Source organism: Oncorhynchus mykiss, chromosome 25, assembly GCF_013265735.2.
Source record: "Oncorhynchus mykiss isolate Arlee chromosome 25, USDA_OmykA_1.1, whole genome shotgun sequence".
In the NCBI taxonomy this organism is placed as follows: domain Eukaryota; kingdom Metazoa; phylum Chordata; class Actinopteri; order Salmoniformes; family Salmonidae; genus Oncorhynchus; species Oncorhynchus mykiss.
Window position 1 is genome coordinate 24,326,144 of NC_048589.1, and position 19,332 is coordinate 24,345,475.

At 43.5% G+C, this 19,332-nt stretch overlaps 1 protein-coding gene across 6 annotated transcripts in view; it reads left to right on the forward strand.

The window, feature by feature from the left end:
• LOC110505678 (probable phospholipid-transporting ATPase VD) overlaps positions 1-19,332 on the forward strand; it is a 41,830-nt gene that overhangs the window by 12,670 nt on the left and 9,828 nt on the right. For all 6 annotated transcript variants that reach the window (XM_036962432.1, XM_021585064.2, XM_036962431.1 and 3 more), the window contains 10 exons: positions 395-599; positions 990-1,075; positions 1,206-1,312; positions 3,822-3,953; positions 5,812-5,924; positions 6,011-6,263; positions 10,054-10,259; positions 10,449-10,622; positions 13,933-14,745; positions 14,906-15,032. In XM_036962432.1, the coding sequence (XP_036818327.1) occupies positions 395-599; positions 990-1,075; positions 1,206-1,312; positions 3,822-3,953; positions 5,812-5,924; positions 6,011-6,263; positions 10,054-10,259; positions 10,449-10,622; positions 13,933-14,745; positions 14,906-15,032 (2,216 nt within the window). The remainder of the gene's footprint in view (positions 1-394; positions 600-989; positions 1,076-1,205; positions 1,313-3,821; positions 3,954-5,811; positions 5,925-6,010; positions 6,264-10,053; positions 10,260-10,448; positions 10,623-13,932; positions 14,746-14,905; positions 15,033-19,332) is intronic.

Below are 19,332 nucleotides of genomic sequence, written 5' to 3' on the forward strand. Positions count from 1 at the left end.
AGGTTGTACAATGTAATAGCAATATTTAGACTTAGGGATGCCACCCGTTAGATAAAATCCTGAGCGGTTCCGTATTTCACTGAAAGACTTTTACTTTTTTATTTGAGGCTAAATTGATTTTATTGATTTATTAAAATAAGTGTTAATTCAGTATTGTTGTAATTGTCATTATTGCAAATAAATAAATAAAAATTGGCCGATTTTAATCGGTATTGGCTTTTTTTGGTCCTCCAATAATCGGTATCGGCGTTGAAAAATCATAATCGGTCGACCTCTAATTGTTAGCAACAGTGGGGGACTTCAGGCCTTCATCATATTTGATAGTACGCACATTGCCCCACTCTCATTGCCCTCAAGCAGTTAACAGGTTATCTGGTGGTCTTTGTTACCATAGGAAACAGCAGATGTATGTGGACCAGCGTTGGCAGGACGTCCATGTGGGGGACTTTGTCCGTCTGTCCTGTAATGAGATCATCCCTGCAGACATGCTGCTGCTATACTCCTCTGACCCCCACGGCGTCTGCTACATCGAGACGGCCAACCTGGACGGGGAGACCAACCTCAAACAGAGACAAGTGGTCAGAGATCTGCCACGACAGGTATGTGGCTCTCATTGGTTATTGCTGTTATCATTAAATCATCATGATGGCACTTCAGTATTTGAAGTACTTGAGGCTTAAGTCTCTTAAAGCAAGCGTGCAAGAGACAGGGCGGCTCGCCCTGCCTAAACAAAACACTGCCGTTTATTGTACAGCTAAAGGTGGAGTGGTACAATAATCAATAAAAAGCTTGATAAAACATGACACAATAAGCTGTAATTTACCTGCATTACGCAACTGCACTGTTTATCTGTGTAAAAAGCTGTACGTATCCCGTAAAAGTATGGTGTAAGGAAGAAGAACATCAATAGGGATTAGGTCAAATATTGTCCTTGGGTCTAGTGGGAAAATGACTCCAGAAATATTTAGTGTGTATGTCATGTGTTTCAGGGTTCTGAGTTGACTCCAGAGAACTTCCACAGCCGCATTGAATGTGAGAACCCCAACAACGACCTCAGCCGGTTCCGAGGTTTCATGTGAGTCTGGTTTTATTGACTACAGACACTGGTTTTATTGACTACAGACACTGTATGAAGACAGACGTCATTTTATAAACTTTTGAAAGGAAAGGTAACTTCATTATTTCTTCTTATTTGTTTCCTACAGGGAGTACCCCAGTAAGGCTCGTGTGGGCTTACACAACAACAACCTCCTTCTGCGAAGCTGCACCATCCGCAACACGGAGACCGTCATAGGCATTGTGGTCTATGCAGGTAAGAGGGTGAAACAATCCTCTTTCTGCAGGTCTAGCTCTTGCTAGGGTTTGGAGTATCCCATTATTCAATCCGGGTGTCCACAGCTGGTTTTCATCATATTTCAAGTTATACCTGGACAACCAGCAGGACTGTGGCAGTTTAGCACCTTTGAAAAGCGTTAAAAGACGGGCAAAGTGCTGTTTTTTAGACCGATTTGCCTCATGATTTGTCAACTCTTGTACAATTTTTGTCCTTCACATCATAGTGCTGCTTCAGGCTCTTTGTGTGTCTTCACCAATCGGATTCACGGAAATCACTGGTCACACGGGCCGTGTACAACGCACAAAGTGCGCTCACAACTATCCTCCGGTACTTATTTAGCAAGCGTGATACTCCAGACAGACACAAGCAAAAACTCTTAACTTTTTTTTATTTTTTTAATTAGCAGCCTATACACCTAAACATTAGCAATCTGACATGCAGTATTGCATGGAAACTAGACAATCTGATCAACTGTAGGCTGCATAATCTGACCTACTATGCACCCTGTCCCTCTGGCCAGGGTAAACAGAGCGGTAATATTGTGTATTTATATCCCATGTCTTTGTCAGAAAATGTGAATGAGATCAAATGTGGTTTATATTCAAACCTTTGCTGACAAGGCAACCTAGCTAATCCAAAATGATTAACTGGAATTAATCAATAAACACAATAGCTGACGTAGACTGAGTTAATTTTAAATTAGGCCTACAGTTGCATAGGGCAGGACTACGTGATGCAAACCTGTATAAAGCATGCTCAGCCCTGTGAGTTTTATTGCTAAATCATGTTGCTTTCTGTGTGTCTGTAGAGGAAAATTCCTAGTCCTTCTTTTAAAATATAATTCATATGATCCAGTACAAGGTTTCTGCAGTTTTACAGGGTTTTCATCCTCCCCAAGGCCATTTGTTTTTCCAGGAGTTTTTTTTAAACCATGTGACGTGATTAGAAAAACTCTGATCCCATCATAGCCCATGTTAAATATTTTTACAACCGATTAATCTAGTCATACCATATAAGGTCTGGAGTTTTATCTGGTTAGGTTACCAGATCAGGAAAGGGCCCAATAATTGTTTTTACACCACACCACTCTGGGACCTCTGGTGCCACCTCTGGTAACAGACTATGCTGGTGAGAGATTAATCTGCCTCTCGTGTACTCAATAACACTGAACCTGAATCTTCTGTCATAAAGCCTATATAATACTGGCCTTATGGAAAAATGGCTGTTGAGAGAACTACCACATTGTCCTGCCCCCATAATCAGTTGGCTGCTAGGAATGTAGCCTGCCCCCATTAAACATAGTCAGGCAGGGCTGACTACAACACTGCAGGCTAAACCAGTCTGTCTGCTCAGGCACATAAGGTTTCTGCTCCCATTATTTTACTACAAAATCCATACAGGTATACAGTTACAGTACATCAGCTCTGGTACAATCAATGGCTTTCTGTCTCTCTCTATATGTATATATATATATTTTTTAAACTTTATTTAACTAGGCAAGTCAGTTAAGAACAAATTCTTATTTTCAATGACGGCCTAGGAACAGTGGGTTTAACTGCCTGTTCAGGGGCAGAACGACAGATTTGTACCTTGTCAGCTCGGGGATTTAAACTTGCAACCTTCCGGTTACTAGTCCAATGCTCTAACCACTAGGCTACCCTGCCGCCACCGATATGACATTCATCTAGTTTTCTTTCATTTTACAGCAGCAAAAATTAAGGCTTTTGACGTCTTGTGCACTGCATTTCAATACTTATGCAATTTTATTGTAAAGAATGTCTCTGTTGTAGAATTGTATGTAGAGTTATGCCGTAAGGGTACTATCCCCTCTGCATGTTTATTCGTCACCCACAAACAAATACGCTATTTTGACCCAGGTCTGCTGAAGTGGTGGAAAAAGTACCCAACTGTCATACTTGAGTAAAAGTATAAATGTCTCAATAGAAAGTTACTCAAGTAAACGTGAAATTCAGCCAGTAAAATACTACTTCAGTAAAAGTCAAAAAATATTTGGTTTTAAGTATCAAAGGTTAACATAATTGCTAAAATATACTTAACTATGAAAAGTAAAAGTATAAATCACTTAAAATTCCTAATATTAAGCAAAGCAGACGGCACCATTTTCTTGTTTTTAAATGAACGGATAGCCAGAGTCACAGGCAGTAGGGATGACCATGTGTTCTCTTGATAAGTGTGTGAATTTGACTATTTTCCTTTCCTGCTAAGTATTCAAAATGTAATGAGTACTTTTGGTTGTCAGGGAAAATGTATGGAGTAAAAAGTACAATATTTTCTTTAGGAATGTTGTGAAGTAAAACTTGTCAAATATAAATAGTAGAGTACAGATAACCCAATATACTACTTAAGTAGTATTTTAAAGTATTTTTACTTCAGTACTTTGCACTACTGGTCTGCTGTAAAAGCACACATACATGTACATTTACATGTATATAGCCATGGTTGTGTTGTGTGATCTTGAACGCAGGTCACGAGACCAAAGCCATGAAGAACAACAATGGACCGAGGTATAAACGCAGTAAATTGGAGCGCAGGCTGAACGTGGACGTGCTGTGGAGCGTTGTCCTGCTGGTCATCATGTGTCTGACTGCAGCTATAGGTCCGTACTGATCAATATAACTGACCACATCTATATGAAAACATGTGTCCGACCACAGCTATACAGTAGGTCTGTATAGCTCTCAATTTAACTGACCACAGCTGTATGTGTTTGCTGGCCAAATGTATATGAACACACTACATATCTTGTCCTACCACACAGTTCTTGGTCTTTGCTGTTTTACCACAGCTACAGTTGAAGTCGGAAGTTTACACACACTAAGGTTGGAGTCAATAAAACTTGTTTTTCCACCACTCCACAAATTTCTTGTTAACAAACTATAGTTTTGGCAAGTCGGTTAGGACATCTACTTTGTGCATGCCACAAGTAATTTTTCCAACAATTGTTTACAGACAGATTATTTCACTTATAATTCACTGTATTACAATTCCAGTGGGTCAGAAGTTCACATACACTAAGTTGACTGTGCATTTAAACAGCTAGGAAAATTCCAGAAAATGACGTCATGGCTTTAGAAGCTTCTGATAGGCAAATTGACATAATATGAGTCAATTGTAGGTGTGCCTGTGGATATATTTCAAGGCCTACCTTCAAACTCAGGGCCTCTTTGCTTGACATCATGGGAAAATCAAAAGAAATCAGCCAAGACCTCAGAAATAAATTGTAGACCTCCACAAGTCTGGTTCATCCTTGGGAGCAATTTCTAAATGCCTGAAGGTACCACATTCATCTGTACAAACAATAGTATGCAAGTATAAAAACCATGGGGCCAAGCAGCCGTCATACCGCACAGGAAGGAGGCGCGTTCTGTCTCCTAGAAATTAACGTACTTTGGTGCGAAAAGTGCAAATCAATCCCAGTATAACAGCAAATTACCTTGTGAAGATGCTGGAGGAAACAGGTACAAAGGTATCTATATCCACAGTAAACGAGTCCTATATCGACATAACCTGAAAGGCCGTTCAACAAGGAAGAAGCCACTGCTCCAAAACCGCCATAAAAAAGCCAGACTACGGTTTGCAACTGCACATGGGGACAGAGATCATACTTTTTGCAGAAATGTCCTCTGATCTGATGAAACAAAAATAGAACTATTTGGCCATAATGACCATCGTTATGTTTGGAGGAAAAAGGGGGAGGCTTACAAGGCGAAGAACACCATCCCAACCGTGAAGCACGGGGGTAGCAGCATCATGTTGTGGGGGTGCTTTGCTGTAGGAGGTACTGGTGCACTTCACAAAATAGATGGCATCATGAGGTAAAAAAATTATGTGGATATATTGAAGAAACATCTCAAGACATCAGTCAGGAAGTTAAAGCTTTGTCGCAAATGGGTCTTTCAAATGGACAATGACCCCAGGCATACTTCCAAAGTTGTGGCAAAATGCCTTAAGGACAACAAAGTCAAGGTATTGGAGTGGTCATCACACAGCCCTGACCTCAATCCCATAGAACATTTGTGGGCAGAACTGAAAAGGCGTGTGCGTGCAAGGAGGCCTACAAACCTGACCCAGTTACACCAGCACTGTCAGGAGGAATGGACCAAAATGAATTCAACTGCTTGTGGAAGGCTACCCAAAATGTGTGACCCAATTGAAACAATTTAAAGGCAATGCTACCAAATACTAATTGAGAACTTCTGACCCACTGGGAATGTGATGAAAGAAATATAAGCTGAAATAAATCATTCTCTACTATTATTCTGACATTTCACATTCTTAAAAAAATGTGGTGATCCTGAATTACCTAAAACAGGGAATTTTTATTAGGATTAAATGACAGGAATTGTGAAACTGAGTTTTTACCTAAGGTGTATGTAAACTTCCGACTTCAACTGTATAGCGCTGCTGTAAACAAGTCTTTTGACCACATCCGTATCATTCTTTGTGTCCCCCAGGCCATGGTCTCTGGCTCAGGAACCTGAAGGACACTTCCTTTCTGATCCCTGATACCACGTCTCCTGCCCTGTCTGGCTTCTACCTGTTCTGGACCATGATCATAGTTTTACAGGTAGGTAGCACACTACATTTCTTAAAACTTTGTGTTAATATGCTAAATTCATGATGCTAAATTATTTTCCATTCTCTCCTCGGCAGGTGCTCATCCCCATCTCCCTGTATGTGTCCATCGAGATCGTCAAACTGTGTCAAATCTTCTTCATCCAGAACGACGTGGACTTCTATAATGAGTATATGGACTCCAGGATCCAGTGTCGGGCCCTGAACATCACAGAGGACCTGGGTCAGATTCAGTATGTGTTTTCAGACAAGACTGGCACGCTGACAGAGAACAAGATGGTGTTCAGGCGCTGCACCATTGCTGGGGTGGAGTACCCCCACGAGGAAAATGGTGAGAAGTCAAAGTACATTTTTTTTCTACACAACACAACATTTTCCATCAGGGGTACTCATGATTAGGGTTGCAAAGGGAGGGTATATTACTGGAAACGTTCAAAGTTTACCAGTAAAATATCTCAATTTTAGTATCTTTAGGGATTTTAGACATCTAGTGACCCTTTTGGGTACTTCAGATTATCACAGGTGTATGTAATCATCTCTGGCCCTCTAAAATATTGGATTATTTTTATATACAGTACCAGTCAAGTTTGGACACGCCTACTCATTCAAGGGTATGTCTTTTATTTGGACTATTTTCTACATTGTAGAATAATATCGAAGACATCACAACTATGAAATAACACATATGGATTCACTTAGTAACCAAAAAAGTGTTAACTTGGTGACAGGGGGGCAGTATTGAGTAGCTTGGATGAATAAGGTGCCCAGAGTAAACTGCCTGCTACTCTGTCCCAGATGCTAATATATGCATATTATTAGTAGTATTGGATAGAAAACACTCTGAAGTTTCTAAAACTGTTTGAATGATGTCTGTGAGTATAACAGAACTCATATGGCAGGTGAAAACCTGAGACAAATCCAACCAGGAAGTGGAAAATCTCTGAGGTTTGTAGTTTCATTTAAGTGATTGCCTATCAAATATGCTGTGTCTATGGGGCCAGATTGCACTTCCCAAGGCTTCCAGCAGATGTCAACAGTCTTTAGAAAGTTGTTTGAGGCTTCTATTGTGGAAGGGTGTCGAATAAGAGCTGTTTCAACAAGTGGACTAGACTGAGGTCAATCAGTTGTTTACTATTTACTTTCCTCTGTAATGAATACGCTATTGTCCGGTTGGAATATTATTGAAGATTTATTATAAAAAGACCCTAAGGATTGATTGTAAACATCGTTTGACATGTTTCTACAAACTGTAATGGAACTCTTTTGACTTGTGTGCTTAGTAGTGGTTTCTTTGCAGCAATTCGACCATGAAGGCCTGATTCACGCAGTCTCCTCTGAACAGTTGATGTTGAGATGTGTATATTACATGAACTCTGTGACGCATTTGTTTGGGCTGCAATTTCTGAGGCTGGTAACTCCAACGAACGTATTCTCTGCAGCAGAAGTAACTCTGGTTCTTCCTTTCCTGTGGTGGTCCTTTATGAGATCCAGTTTCATTATAGTGCTTGATGGTTTTTGCGACTGTACTTGAAGAAACTTTAAAAGTTCTTGACATTTTCCGTATTGACTGACCTTCATGTCTTCAAGTAATGATGGACTGTCATTTCTCTTTGCTTATTGGAGCTGTTCTTGCCATAATATGGACTCGGTCTTTAACCAAATAGGGCTGTTTTCTGTATACCACCCCTACCTTGTCACAACACAACTGATTGGCTCAAACGCATTAAGAAGGAAAGAAATTCCACAAATTACCTGTTAACAAGGCGCACCTGTTAATTGAAATGCATTCCAGGTGACTACCTCATGAAGCTGGTTGAGAGAATGCAAAGCTGTTATCTAGGCAAAGGGTGGCTACTTTGAAGAATTTCAAATATAAAATATATTTTGATTTGTTTAACACTTTTTTTTGGTTACTACATATTTCCATATGTGTTATTTCATAGTTTTGATGTCTTTGCGATTGTTGTACAATGTAGAAAATAGTAAAAATAAAGAAAATCCCTGGAATGAGTAGGTGTGTCCAAACTTATGACTGGTACTGTATATTTTGAAATAAAATATGAGAAATCTGTAAAAAATTATGCTAAATGTAAACCATCAACTTAGTGAATACCCTTGGTGTTTAATATGAGGGTTTCAGCATGAAACATCATTTATATTTATTTTACAAACTTCATTGATTAGATCATTATTTCATTAATTAGGCTATTTTCTCTTGAACCATATGGTCTATCTAGTAAACTCTATGGACACAGATATAATAAATGAATGCTCCATATTTTTATAATAAATGAAAGTGTTATTAAAGTATAAATGACCAAAGTTACAATAAATTGCCATAGATTTTCTGTTAATTACCAAAATTACTGAAGATTCCGGTAACTTCGGTAAATTAACGGTAGCTTTGCAACCCTACTCATCAGTGATATTGAGTGTTTGAAAATAATATTTTTTTGTGGGTGCTTATACACTGCTCAAAAAAATAAAGGGAACACTTAAACAACACAATGTAACTCAGTTTGAAATCAAACTGTCCACTTAGGAAGCAACACTGATTGACAATAAATTGAACATGCTGTTGTGCAAATGGAATAGACAACAGGTGGAAATTATAGGCAATTAGCAAGACACCCCCAATAAAGGAGTGGTTCTGCAGGTGGTGACTACAGAACACTTCTCAGTTCCTATGCTTCCTGGCTGATGTTTTGGTCACTTTTGAATGCTGGCGGTGCTTTCACTCTAGTGGTAGCATGAAACGGAGTCTACAACCCACACAAGTGGCTCAGGTAGTGCAGCTCATCCAGGATGGCACATCAATGCGAGCTGTGGCAAGAAGGTTTGCTGTGTCTGTCAGCGTAGTGTCCAGAGCATGGAGGCGCTACCAGGAGACAGGCCAGTAGCAGGACCGCTACCTCCGCCTTTGTGCAAGGAGGAGCAGGAGGAGCACTGCCAGAGCCCTGCAAAATGACCTCCAGCAGGCCACAAATGTGCATGTGTCTGCTCAAACGGTCAGAAACAGACTCCATGAGGGTGGTATGAGGGCCCGACGTCCACAGTTGGGGGTTGTGCTTACAGCCCAACACCGTGCAGGATGTTTGGCATTTGCCAGAGAACACCAAGATTGGCAAATTCGCCACTGGCGCCCTGTGCTCTTCACAGATGAAAGCAGGTTCACACTGAGCACATGTGACAGACGTGACAGTCTGGAGACGCCGTGGAGAACATTCTGCTGCCTGCAACATCCTCCAGCATGACCGGTTTGGCGGTGGGTCAGTCATGGTGTCGGGTGGCATTTCTTTGGGGGGCCGCGCAGCCCTCCATGTGCTCGCCAGAGGTAGCCTGACTGCCATTAGGTACCGAGATGAGATCCTCAGACCCCTTGTGGGACCATATGCTGGTGCGGTTGGCCCTGGGTTCCTCCTAATGCAAGACAATGCTAGACCTCATGTGGCTGGAGTGTGTCAGCAGTTCCTGCAAGAGGAAGGCATTGATGCTATGGACTGGCCCGCCCGTTCCCCAGACCTGAATCCAATTGAGCACATCTGGGACATCATGTCTCGCTCCATCCACCAATGCCACGTTGCACCACAGACTGTCCAGGAGTTGCCGGATGCTTTAGTCCAGGTCTGGGAGGAGATCCCTCAGGACACCATCCGCCACCTCATCAGGAGCATGCCCAGGCGTTGTAGGGAGGTCATACAGGCACGTGGAGGCCACACACACTACTGAGCCTCATTTTGACTTGTTTTAAGGACATTACATCAAAGTTGGATCAGCCTGTAGTGTGGTTTTCCACTTTAATTTTGAGTGTGACTTCAAATCCAGACCTCCATGGGTTGATACATTTGATTTCCATTGATAATTTTTGTGTGATTTTGTTGTCAGCATATTCAACTATGTAAAGAAAAAAGTATTTAATAAGAATATTTCATTCATTCAGATCTATGATGTGTTATTTTAGTGTTCCCTTTATTTTTTTGAGCAGTGTATTTGTCCTGAAACACCCTCGGGAGTGGCTCTAACCGCTAGGCTACCTGCCTCCCATGATACCATGACACTAAGGATTTTGTACAATGTATTTAACCATTTCTTTCGTCCCTCCCTATCTGTCTTTCTGGCAGCGAGGAGGCTTGAAGTGTACGAGGAGGATGAGGCGATGGGTTGCTCCCATACGCTCAAGTCACGTGCCAGCGCCAAGTCCCTGAGCTGCAAGTCACTCAGCTGCAACCGCAGCTCTGTGTCCCTGCACACACTGACAGGCCACTCTGAGGGGGAGGAGTCACCCAGCCCCACCCTGCCCCGACACAGCGCCTTCAGTAGCCCCATGGTGAAACTCATACACCCAGTGTTTCTTAATCCATTCGCAATAAGACCCCTCAGGAGATGCACGTTTTTGTTCTAGCCAAGTACTAAGACACCTGATTCTTCTAATCAAGACTTGTTGATTCATTGAATCACACACAACTGACGGCATGATATGAAATGTCTAATTCCTATTTTCCTGTCTTCCCTCAAGGAGAAGGATATAGTCCCAGACCCTTTCCTGGTTCAGAAGCTGAACTGTCTGTCCTCTCCACTCTTCCTTCTGAGGGACGCCAGTATGGAGCTCACCTACATCGTTGACTTCTTCATGGCTCTGGCCATCTGCAACACGGTAGTGGTGTCTTCTCCCAACCAGCCCCGCCATGTGGTACGTAGCACAGCCTCAACTTAATAAAAGAAGGAGGTAGATGTTTGCAGGGTTCGCACATGGTGCTTGAGGTGCTTAATTAAAGTACTTGAATTTGGCTCTCTGAAATTCAAGCAATTCAAGTACTGCAATACTGCAAAGCAGACATGTTCTCAGTTGGTACTTGAATTCAAATGAAAGAAGAGAAAATTATAAAATATGTTAATATGAAAAATAGTTGAAAAATGTATTGGTCTTACGAATTAATTTCCAGGCAGACTGCCGAGTTTTATTTCCTCACGTGTTTCGCACTCTGGTTTCCAGGTGAGATCGCTCATTCCACCCACACTGCCACTCAGCCAGGCAGGTACAGAACTGACTGATTAGGCGCTGCCAAACATCACATAGATAGTTAAAATGCCGGGCAAATGTAGATTCAATGTGTGTATGGAAAATACGTTTTTATATGTTTGTTCAGTATAGTTTACCCTTTTTTTTTACCACTACATCAATGGACCCAACCAATCCACAACGTGTAATGTGCAAAAAATGTGTCAGACTTTGACATTGCGAGCATGGGTGAATCGGCCCTGAAGGGGGAAAAACACAATGCTGCATCCTGCTCTGGCGCCAGTTCTACATTGACTTTTTCTCTCCAGAGCTTTTTAGCCTCGTTCAAGGAGCACTCGCGATATTACGCTTCATCAAGTGGCAGCTGTACTTTTGTCGTTCTGGTGGCTGTTCACATGGCGCTTTCCTCTCGCGACCGGCGACATTAAAGCTACCTGTCAGAAGCAAGACGCTTTTTTGTAATTATGTCATGCCTGCTCTCCCTCTCTGCCACCCATCATTACGCACACCTGTCACCATCGTTACGCGCACCAGCACTTCATGGGATTCACCTGGACTCTACCTAATTTATTGCCTCCCCTATATCTGTCACTTCCTCAGTTTCTTCCCCGGGTCAGCATTCATGTCTTCTTGTTTCCCTTGTCCAGACATTGTCCTTGTTTTGTTTCATGTCTGTTATTAATTAAATCTTCACTCCCTGTACTTGCTTCTCGTCTTCCAGTGTCTGTCCTCACAGAATGCAGGCACGAACATTGGAAGCATCAGGTCGTTTTTGGGGGGGGGGGTGGGGGGGGGTCTGGTCCGGGTGCCGCTGCCGAAGGAACCTGGGGTCCCTCAGCTGGCTCGTCGGGCTTCCATGCCTTAGCTGGCTTGAGAGGTATTCTTGCCTCGGTTGGCTCGGCAGGCTCCCATCCCACGCCTCAGCCGGATCTCGGGCTCCCACGCCTCAGCCGGGTCATCAGGCTCACATCTCACGTCATGCCTCAGCCAGCTCGTCGGGCTCCCACGCCTCTGCCGGCCCGTCAGGCTTGCCTAGGTGGGACGCCGGGTGGTGCCCCTAGAGGGGGGGGGTATTGTCACGCCTGCTCCCGCTGGCGCTCGAGGGTGCCAGGTGGCCCATCATTACGCACACCTGTCACCATTGTTACGGGCATCAGGACTTCATGGGACTCACCTGGACACTATTACCTTATTGATTGCCTCCCCTATATCTGTCACTTCCTCAGTTTCTTCTCCGTGTCTGCATTAATGTTTTGTACAGACTCTCCAGACTGTCCTTGTTTTGTTTCATGTCCATTATTAAATATTCACTCCCTGTACTTACTTCTCGTCTGCCAGTGTCTGTCAAACTATTAAGTAGTAGATTCTCGAATGCCCAATAAAAATACAATAGTCATTAAGCTGCAATAGGAAATGTGTGTTCACCAGTAGGCATGTACCAAAGCTCTGCTCATCACTACTCGAATTACAAGTAAGTAGTAAAACACTTATTATTGAGTAGAATTTGTAAGGTAGTGATGAATATACTAAGTTAGTTTTTTGTTGTTGAGGTTGTGGCGATATACTTCCATCTAGTGGTGACTAGAAACAATTGCATAATAGGAATAGGATATGACATGGGTCCTCAGATCCTCAAAGTTCCACAGCTGCACCATCGAGAGCATCCTGACTAGTTGCATCACTGCCTGGTATGGCAACTGCTCAACCTCCGACCGCAAGGCACTACAGAGGGTAGTGCGAACGGCCCAGTACGTCACTGGGGCCAAGCTTCCTGCCATCCAGGACCTCTATACCAGGCGGTGTCAGAGGAAGGCCCTAAAAATTGTCAGACTCCAGCCACCCTAGTCATAGACTGTTCTCTCTGCTACCGCACGGCAAGCAGTACCGGAGCGCCAAGTCTAGGTCCAGGAGGCTTCTAAACAGCTTCTGCCCCCAAGCCATAAGACTCCTGAACATCTAATCAAATGGCTACCCAGACTATTTGCATTGCCCCCCCCCCTCCTCCTCTTTTACACCACTGCTACTCTCTGTTATCGTCTATGCATAGTCACTTTAATAACTCTACCTACATGTACATACTACCTCAACTAACCGGTGCCCCCGCACATTGACTCTGTATCGGTACCCCCTGTATGTAGTCTATTGTTATTTTACTGCAGCTCTTTAATTACTTGTTACTTTTATTTCTTATTCTTATCTGTATTTGTTTTAACTGCATTGTTGGTTAGAGGGTCGTAAAGTAAGCATTTCACTGTAAGGTCTATCTATCTATACCTGTTGTATTCATCATTTCACTGTAAGGTCTATCTATACCTGTTGTATTCATCATTTCACTGTAAGGTCTATCTATACCTGTTGTATTCATAATTTCACTGAAAGGTCTATCTATCTATACCTGTTGTATTCGGCGCATGTGACTAATAACATTTTATTTGAACTATATATATATATATATATATATATATATATATATATATATATATATATATATATATATATATATATATATATATATATATATATATATATATATATATAAAGCACGCAGCATAACAGCTGCAACAACGAATAGGTAATCACATCACCAACGTTCATCGGAACAATAACCGACAAAGACAGAGGGAACAGAGAGCACATACTAATCAGGGGAAATGGGAACCAGGTGTGTGTAATCAGAAAAGACAGTCCGGGGTTGATGATAATGAATCCCGTTCAGTGAAGCCTAGAAAGCCGGTGACGTAGACCTCCGGAACTGGTGAACAGAATGAGCATCAGTACCGGGGGATCCATGACAAAAGTCCTTGAATTTGACTTGCCACTTTCTGTACAAACCCTGTGCTTGTGATGTTTTAATACCAAACAATGTCCGTGTGTAGTCCTCAAAGGGGGAAAGCACATGCTGAATGTAACAAAAATGTATATGTTTGACCAGGGTTAGTGCCATTTCCATTTCAACTGATGTTGTCAATTACATTCCCAGGTCGAGGTGCCTGAGGTCTCCCGTACCCCCCTTAAATCCCTGGAGGACATCAAGATGCTGTTCCAGCGTTTTGGCCTCCCCCGCTTCTCCACACTCTCTTCTCCCCACACTACAGAGAGTCCTCGCAGCTTCACACGCAGGCTCTTTTCCAGGGGCAAAGCAGCCTCCTTCACCCCCAGCCCCTCCCCTACCCCCACCAAGCTGGGTACAGAGCCAGATGGGGAGCCTAACCTTGAGGCCTCCATCCTAAGTATCAGACCAGGGCTGGATGGGGTCCCTGGAGAGGATGGGGACCAAGGGTATGAGGAGGAGGGAGAGCGTGGCTCTTGGAAAGGTGAAGAGGACAAGATGTTACACCTCAACCCGGGGGCCTGGAGCGGGCTGGAAAACTCAAACGGAGGCGAAGGCCCTCCCAGTGAACCTAGGGCAGATGAACTGATCTACGAGGCGGAGAGCCCTGACGAGGCGGCTCTGGTCCACGCGGCCAGGGCCTACCGCTGCACCCTGCAGGGACGCTCACTCGAGCGCCTTCTGGTGGAGCTGCCAGGGATGGGCAGCCTGGCTGTGCGCCTGCTCCATATCCTGCCCTTCGACTCCAGTCGCAAGAGGATGTCTGTGGTGGTCCGCCACCCGCTCACCAACCAGGTGGTGGTCTACACCAAGGGAGCCGACTCGGTCATCATGGACCTGGCAGAGTCACCTAAAGGTGCTGAGCAGTCAGACGGGAGACAGGGTCACATCAGAGAACAAACCCAGAAACACCTAGACAACTACGCCAGGGAAGGCCTTCGCACCCTCTGCATCGCTAAGAAGGTACAGACATCTACAGTGGTTAAGCTTTTTAGCTTTGACCTTAAATACCACATTAAATCACATTTGTGTCTATGGAAAAAAGACTTGATAACTTGGAATAGTTGATTGTAATAAATTATTTTTCACAGACTGGTGACTTACTGGTGCATTGTGCTAACAGGTGTTGGAGGAGGAGGAGTATGAAATTTGGTTGAAGCGTCATGCATTTGCAGAGACCAGTATAGAGAACAGAGAGGAGCTTCTACTGGAGTCTGCACAGAGACTGGAAACCAACCTCACGCTACTGGGTAAAACTCCACTGACATGTTTTCTTACACCATTAGGAGAATAAGGATGATTTATTTAATTTCTTGCTAAAGTATTAGTCATAGGGTACAAATCAATTACAGGCACAGCCTGTAACTTTCATAGTCAAAAGTATTGCTCCTACACTTGTTTATAAACTGTGGTGGTGAATTCAAGGAGCAACTTGGTTAGGGCTGTCCCCAACAACAAAAAATAATCTTGGCCAACCAAGAAGAGTCTGTTCTTTTGAATTTCAAATATTTTTCCATATATTGACACATCCTATGTCAGAGTTATTTTATGGCTCCCATAATTAAAAAAATATATTATAAAAAAATCTCGGACCCGACATGCAAAAAGTCCCAAGAAGGAAGTTACTCTTATTTAAATTATGCAAAAGTTACATTTTAACTTCATTCATTAGGAGAGAGAATGCTGAAGGCAGTCAACTAATAAAGCAGGCAGTGAACCATTTTGTGGTGCTGAAATGTGAAGTTGCAATCGCCGCGCAATCAGTAGGTGAACAGCACCTGGCGCTGAAAATATAGCTAACTTGTTATGCAAGTGGCGCACAGCAACATATGCAGAAAAACTACACCAGTTGAGTAATTCATTTCAACAATAACCTTCATTTTAATTTTACTTTACAAATAACAAGAGGGCTTAATTGGAGTCTATTTCTTCCGAGCCTATGCCTATATAAAACAACTTAGTCTACCTCGGCCAGTTATGTGGCTTAACAGCATCTTTCACAAGAAAAAAATATGGCCTAATAGAAGTCATTTTTGTACATTTATTAGGCCTACTTAAAATTGCAACTGGCCGAAACGGTTGCATCCTACATAAAACAATAATTTTAAGAAAAAAAGTGATGTCTGTATCGGGAGTCTCGGGATAACCTGCTCCTGTAACGACCAAAAATACTGTCAGCTTGAGACCTACATAGCCCTGGATAAGCACTCACAAAAATGTTAGTATTTACTAAATACAGTCATATAGGCCACTGAGTTACTTACACAATGGGAAAAGTTGCATTTCCACTCAGACATGATGTCGGATGAGATGAATGTGATTTTGATGTGCAGGCAGTCCTCCATTGACTTATATGAAAGCCGGTTCCTGTCGTGAGTCTATATTGCGTTCATAGAGGAAAGGGAGAACCCGCATGTGTAAGTCGATCCAAACATCGCTAGCACATAAAATGCAAGTTTCTTTATTGTGTTGTATTATTCTGTGCATGCCACCCAAAAGCCACCCCTGAGCGCATCCCTGATTTGGCTCGATATCTGCAATTCAATCAGCTCAGTTTGAATTGTGGCCTCATCCAGAGAGGGTATTGTTTTCCTAGCAAGGGAGGAGAATTCTCCACCTGGGCGGACTGTGAGAGGATCACGTACGAACACAATGATATCCTTGGGCAGACATGCTGTAGTCTTCAAAACTGGTGGAGAAGTTGTCCCTCAGCTGCTTGATAATCTTCCATCACCTCTGTAACAAATCTGCTGTCTGGTCCCTCTGCCCTCCTTCAAGTGTTTTATTTTTTATTTCACCTTTATTTAACCAGGTAGGCTAGTTGAGAACAAGTTCTCATTTGCAACTGCGACCTGGCCAAGATAAAGCAAAGCAGTGTGACACAAACAACAACACAGTTACACATGGAGTAATCAATAAACAAGCCAATAACACAATAAACAAGTCAATGACACAGTAGAAATAATAAAGTCTAAATACAGTGTGTGCAAAAGGCATGAGGAGGTAGGCAATAAATAGGCCATAGGAGCGAATAATTACAATTTAGCAGATTAACACTGGAGTGATAAATGAGCAGATGATGATGTGCAAGTAGAGATACTGGTGTGCAAAAGAGCAGAGAAGTAAATAAAATAAAACCGTATGGGGATGAGGTAGGTAGATAGGGTGGGCTATTTACAGATGGACTATGTACAGCTGCAGCGATCAGTTAGCTGCTCAGATAGCTGGTGAGGGAAATAAAAGTCTCCAACTTCAGCGATTTTTGCAATTCGTTCCAGTCACTGGCAGCAAAGAACTGGAATGAGATGTTGGCTTTGGGGATGATAAGTGAGATATACCTGCTGGAACGTGTGGGTGTTGTTCTCGTGACCAGTGAACTGAGATAAGGCGGAGCTTTACCTAGCATAGACTTATAGATGACCTGGAGCCAGTGGGTCTGGCGACGAACATGTAGCGAGGGCCAGCCGACTAGAGCATACAGGTCGCAGTGGTGGGTGGTATAAGGTGATTTGGTAACAAAACGAATGGCACTGTGATAGACTGCATCCAGTTTGCTGAGTAGAGTGTTGGAAGCTATTTTGTAGATGACATCGCCAAAGTCGAGGATCGGTAGGATAGTCAGTTTTACGAGGGTAAGTTTGGCGGCTTGAGGCTTTGTTGCGAAATAGAAAGACGATTCTAGATTTGATTTTGGATTGGAGATGTTTAAGGAGTTTAATATGAGTCTGGAAGGAGAGTTTACAGTCTAGCCAGACACCTAGGTATTTATAGTTGTCCACATATTCTAGGTTGGAACCGTCCAGGGTGGTGATGCTAGTCGGGCTGGCGGGTGCGGGCATCGAGCGGTTGAAAAGCATGCATTTGGTTTTACTAGCGTTTAAGAGCAGTTGGAGGCCACGGAAGGAGTGTTGTATGGCATTGAAGCTCGTTTGGAGGTTAGTTAGCACAGTGTCCAAGGAAGGGCCAGAAGTATACAGAATGGTGTCGTCTGCGTAGAGGTGGATCAGGGAATCGCCCGCAGCAAAAGCGACATCATTGATATATACAGAGAAAAGAGTCGGCCCGAGAATTTAACCCTGTGGTACCCCCATAGAGACTGCCAGAGGTCCGGACAACATGCCCTCCGATTTGACACACTGAACTCTGTCTGCAAAGTAGTTGGCGAACCAGGCGAGGCAGTCATTAGAAAAACTGAGGCTGCCGATAAGAATACGGTGATTGACAGAGTCGAAAGCCTTGGCCAGGTCGATGAAGACGGCTGCACAGTACTGTCTTTTATCGATGGCGGTTATGATATCGTTTAGTACCTTGAGCATGGCTGAGGTGCACCCGTGACCGGCTCAGAAGCCGGATTGCACAGCGGAGAAGGTACGTGGGATTCGAAATGGTCAGTGATCTGTTTATTAACTTGGCTTTCGAAGACTTTAGATTGACAGGGCAGGATGGATATAGGTCTGTAACAGTTTGGGTCTAGGGTGTCACCCCTTTGAAGAGGGGGATGACCGCGGCAGCTTTTCAATCTTTAGGGATCTCTGACGATACGAAAGAGAGGTTGAACAGGCTGGTAATAGGGGTTGCAACAATGGCAGTGGATAGTTTTAGAAATCGAGGGTCCAGATTGTCTAGCCCAGCTGATTTGTACGGGTCCAGGTTTTGCAGCTCTTTCAGAACATCTGCTGTTTGGATTTGGATTTGTGTGAAGGAGAAGCTGGGGAGGCTTGGGTGAGTAGCTGCGGGGGAGGCGGAGGTTTTGGCCGGTGTTGGAGTAGCCAGGAGGAAGGCATGGCCAGCCGTTGAGAAATGCTTATTGAAATGTTCAAATATCATGGATTTATCAGTGGTGACCGTGTTACCTAGCCTCAGTGCAGTTGGCAGCTGGGAGGAGGTGCTCTTGTTCTCCATGGACTTTACAGTGTCCCAAAACTTTTTGGAGTTAGAGCTACAAGATGCGAATTCCTGCTTGAAAAAAAGAGCCTTTGCTTTCCTGACTGACTGCGTGTATTGGTTCCTGACTTCCCTGAACAGTTGCATATCGTGGGGACTATTCGATGCTATTGCAGTCCTCCACAGGATGTTTTTGTGCTGGTCAAGGGCAGTCAGGTCTGGAGTGAACCAAGGGCTATATCTGTTCTTAGTTCTGCATTTTTTGAACGGGGTATGCTTATCTAAAATGGTGAGGAAATTACTTTTAAAGAATGACCAGGCATCCTCGACTGACGGGATGAGGTCAATATCCTTCCAGGATACCCGGGCCAGGTCGATTAGAAAGGCCTGCTCGCAGGGTGGTCGTTTGACCGCGAACCCATAGCGGATACAGGCAATGAGGCAGTGATCGCTGAGATCCTGATTGAAAACAGTGGAGATGTATTTTTGGAGGGCGAGTTGGTCAGGATAATGTCTGAGGTTGCCCATGTTTATGGATTTAGGGTTGTACCTGGTGGGTTCCTTGATGATTTGTGTGCGATTGAGGGCATCTAGCTTAGATTGTAGGACTGCCGGGGTGTTAAGTATCTCCCAGTTTATGTCACCTAACAGAACGAACTCTGAAAC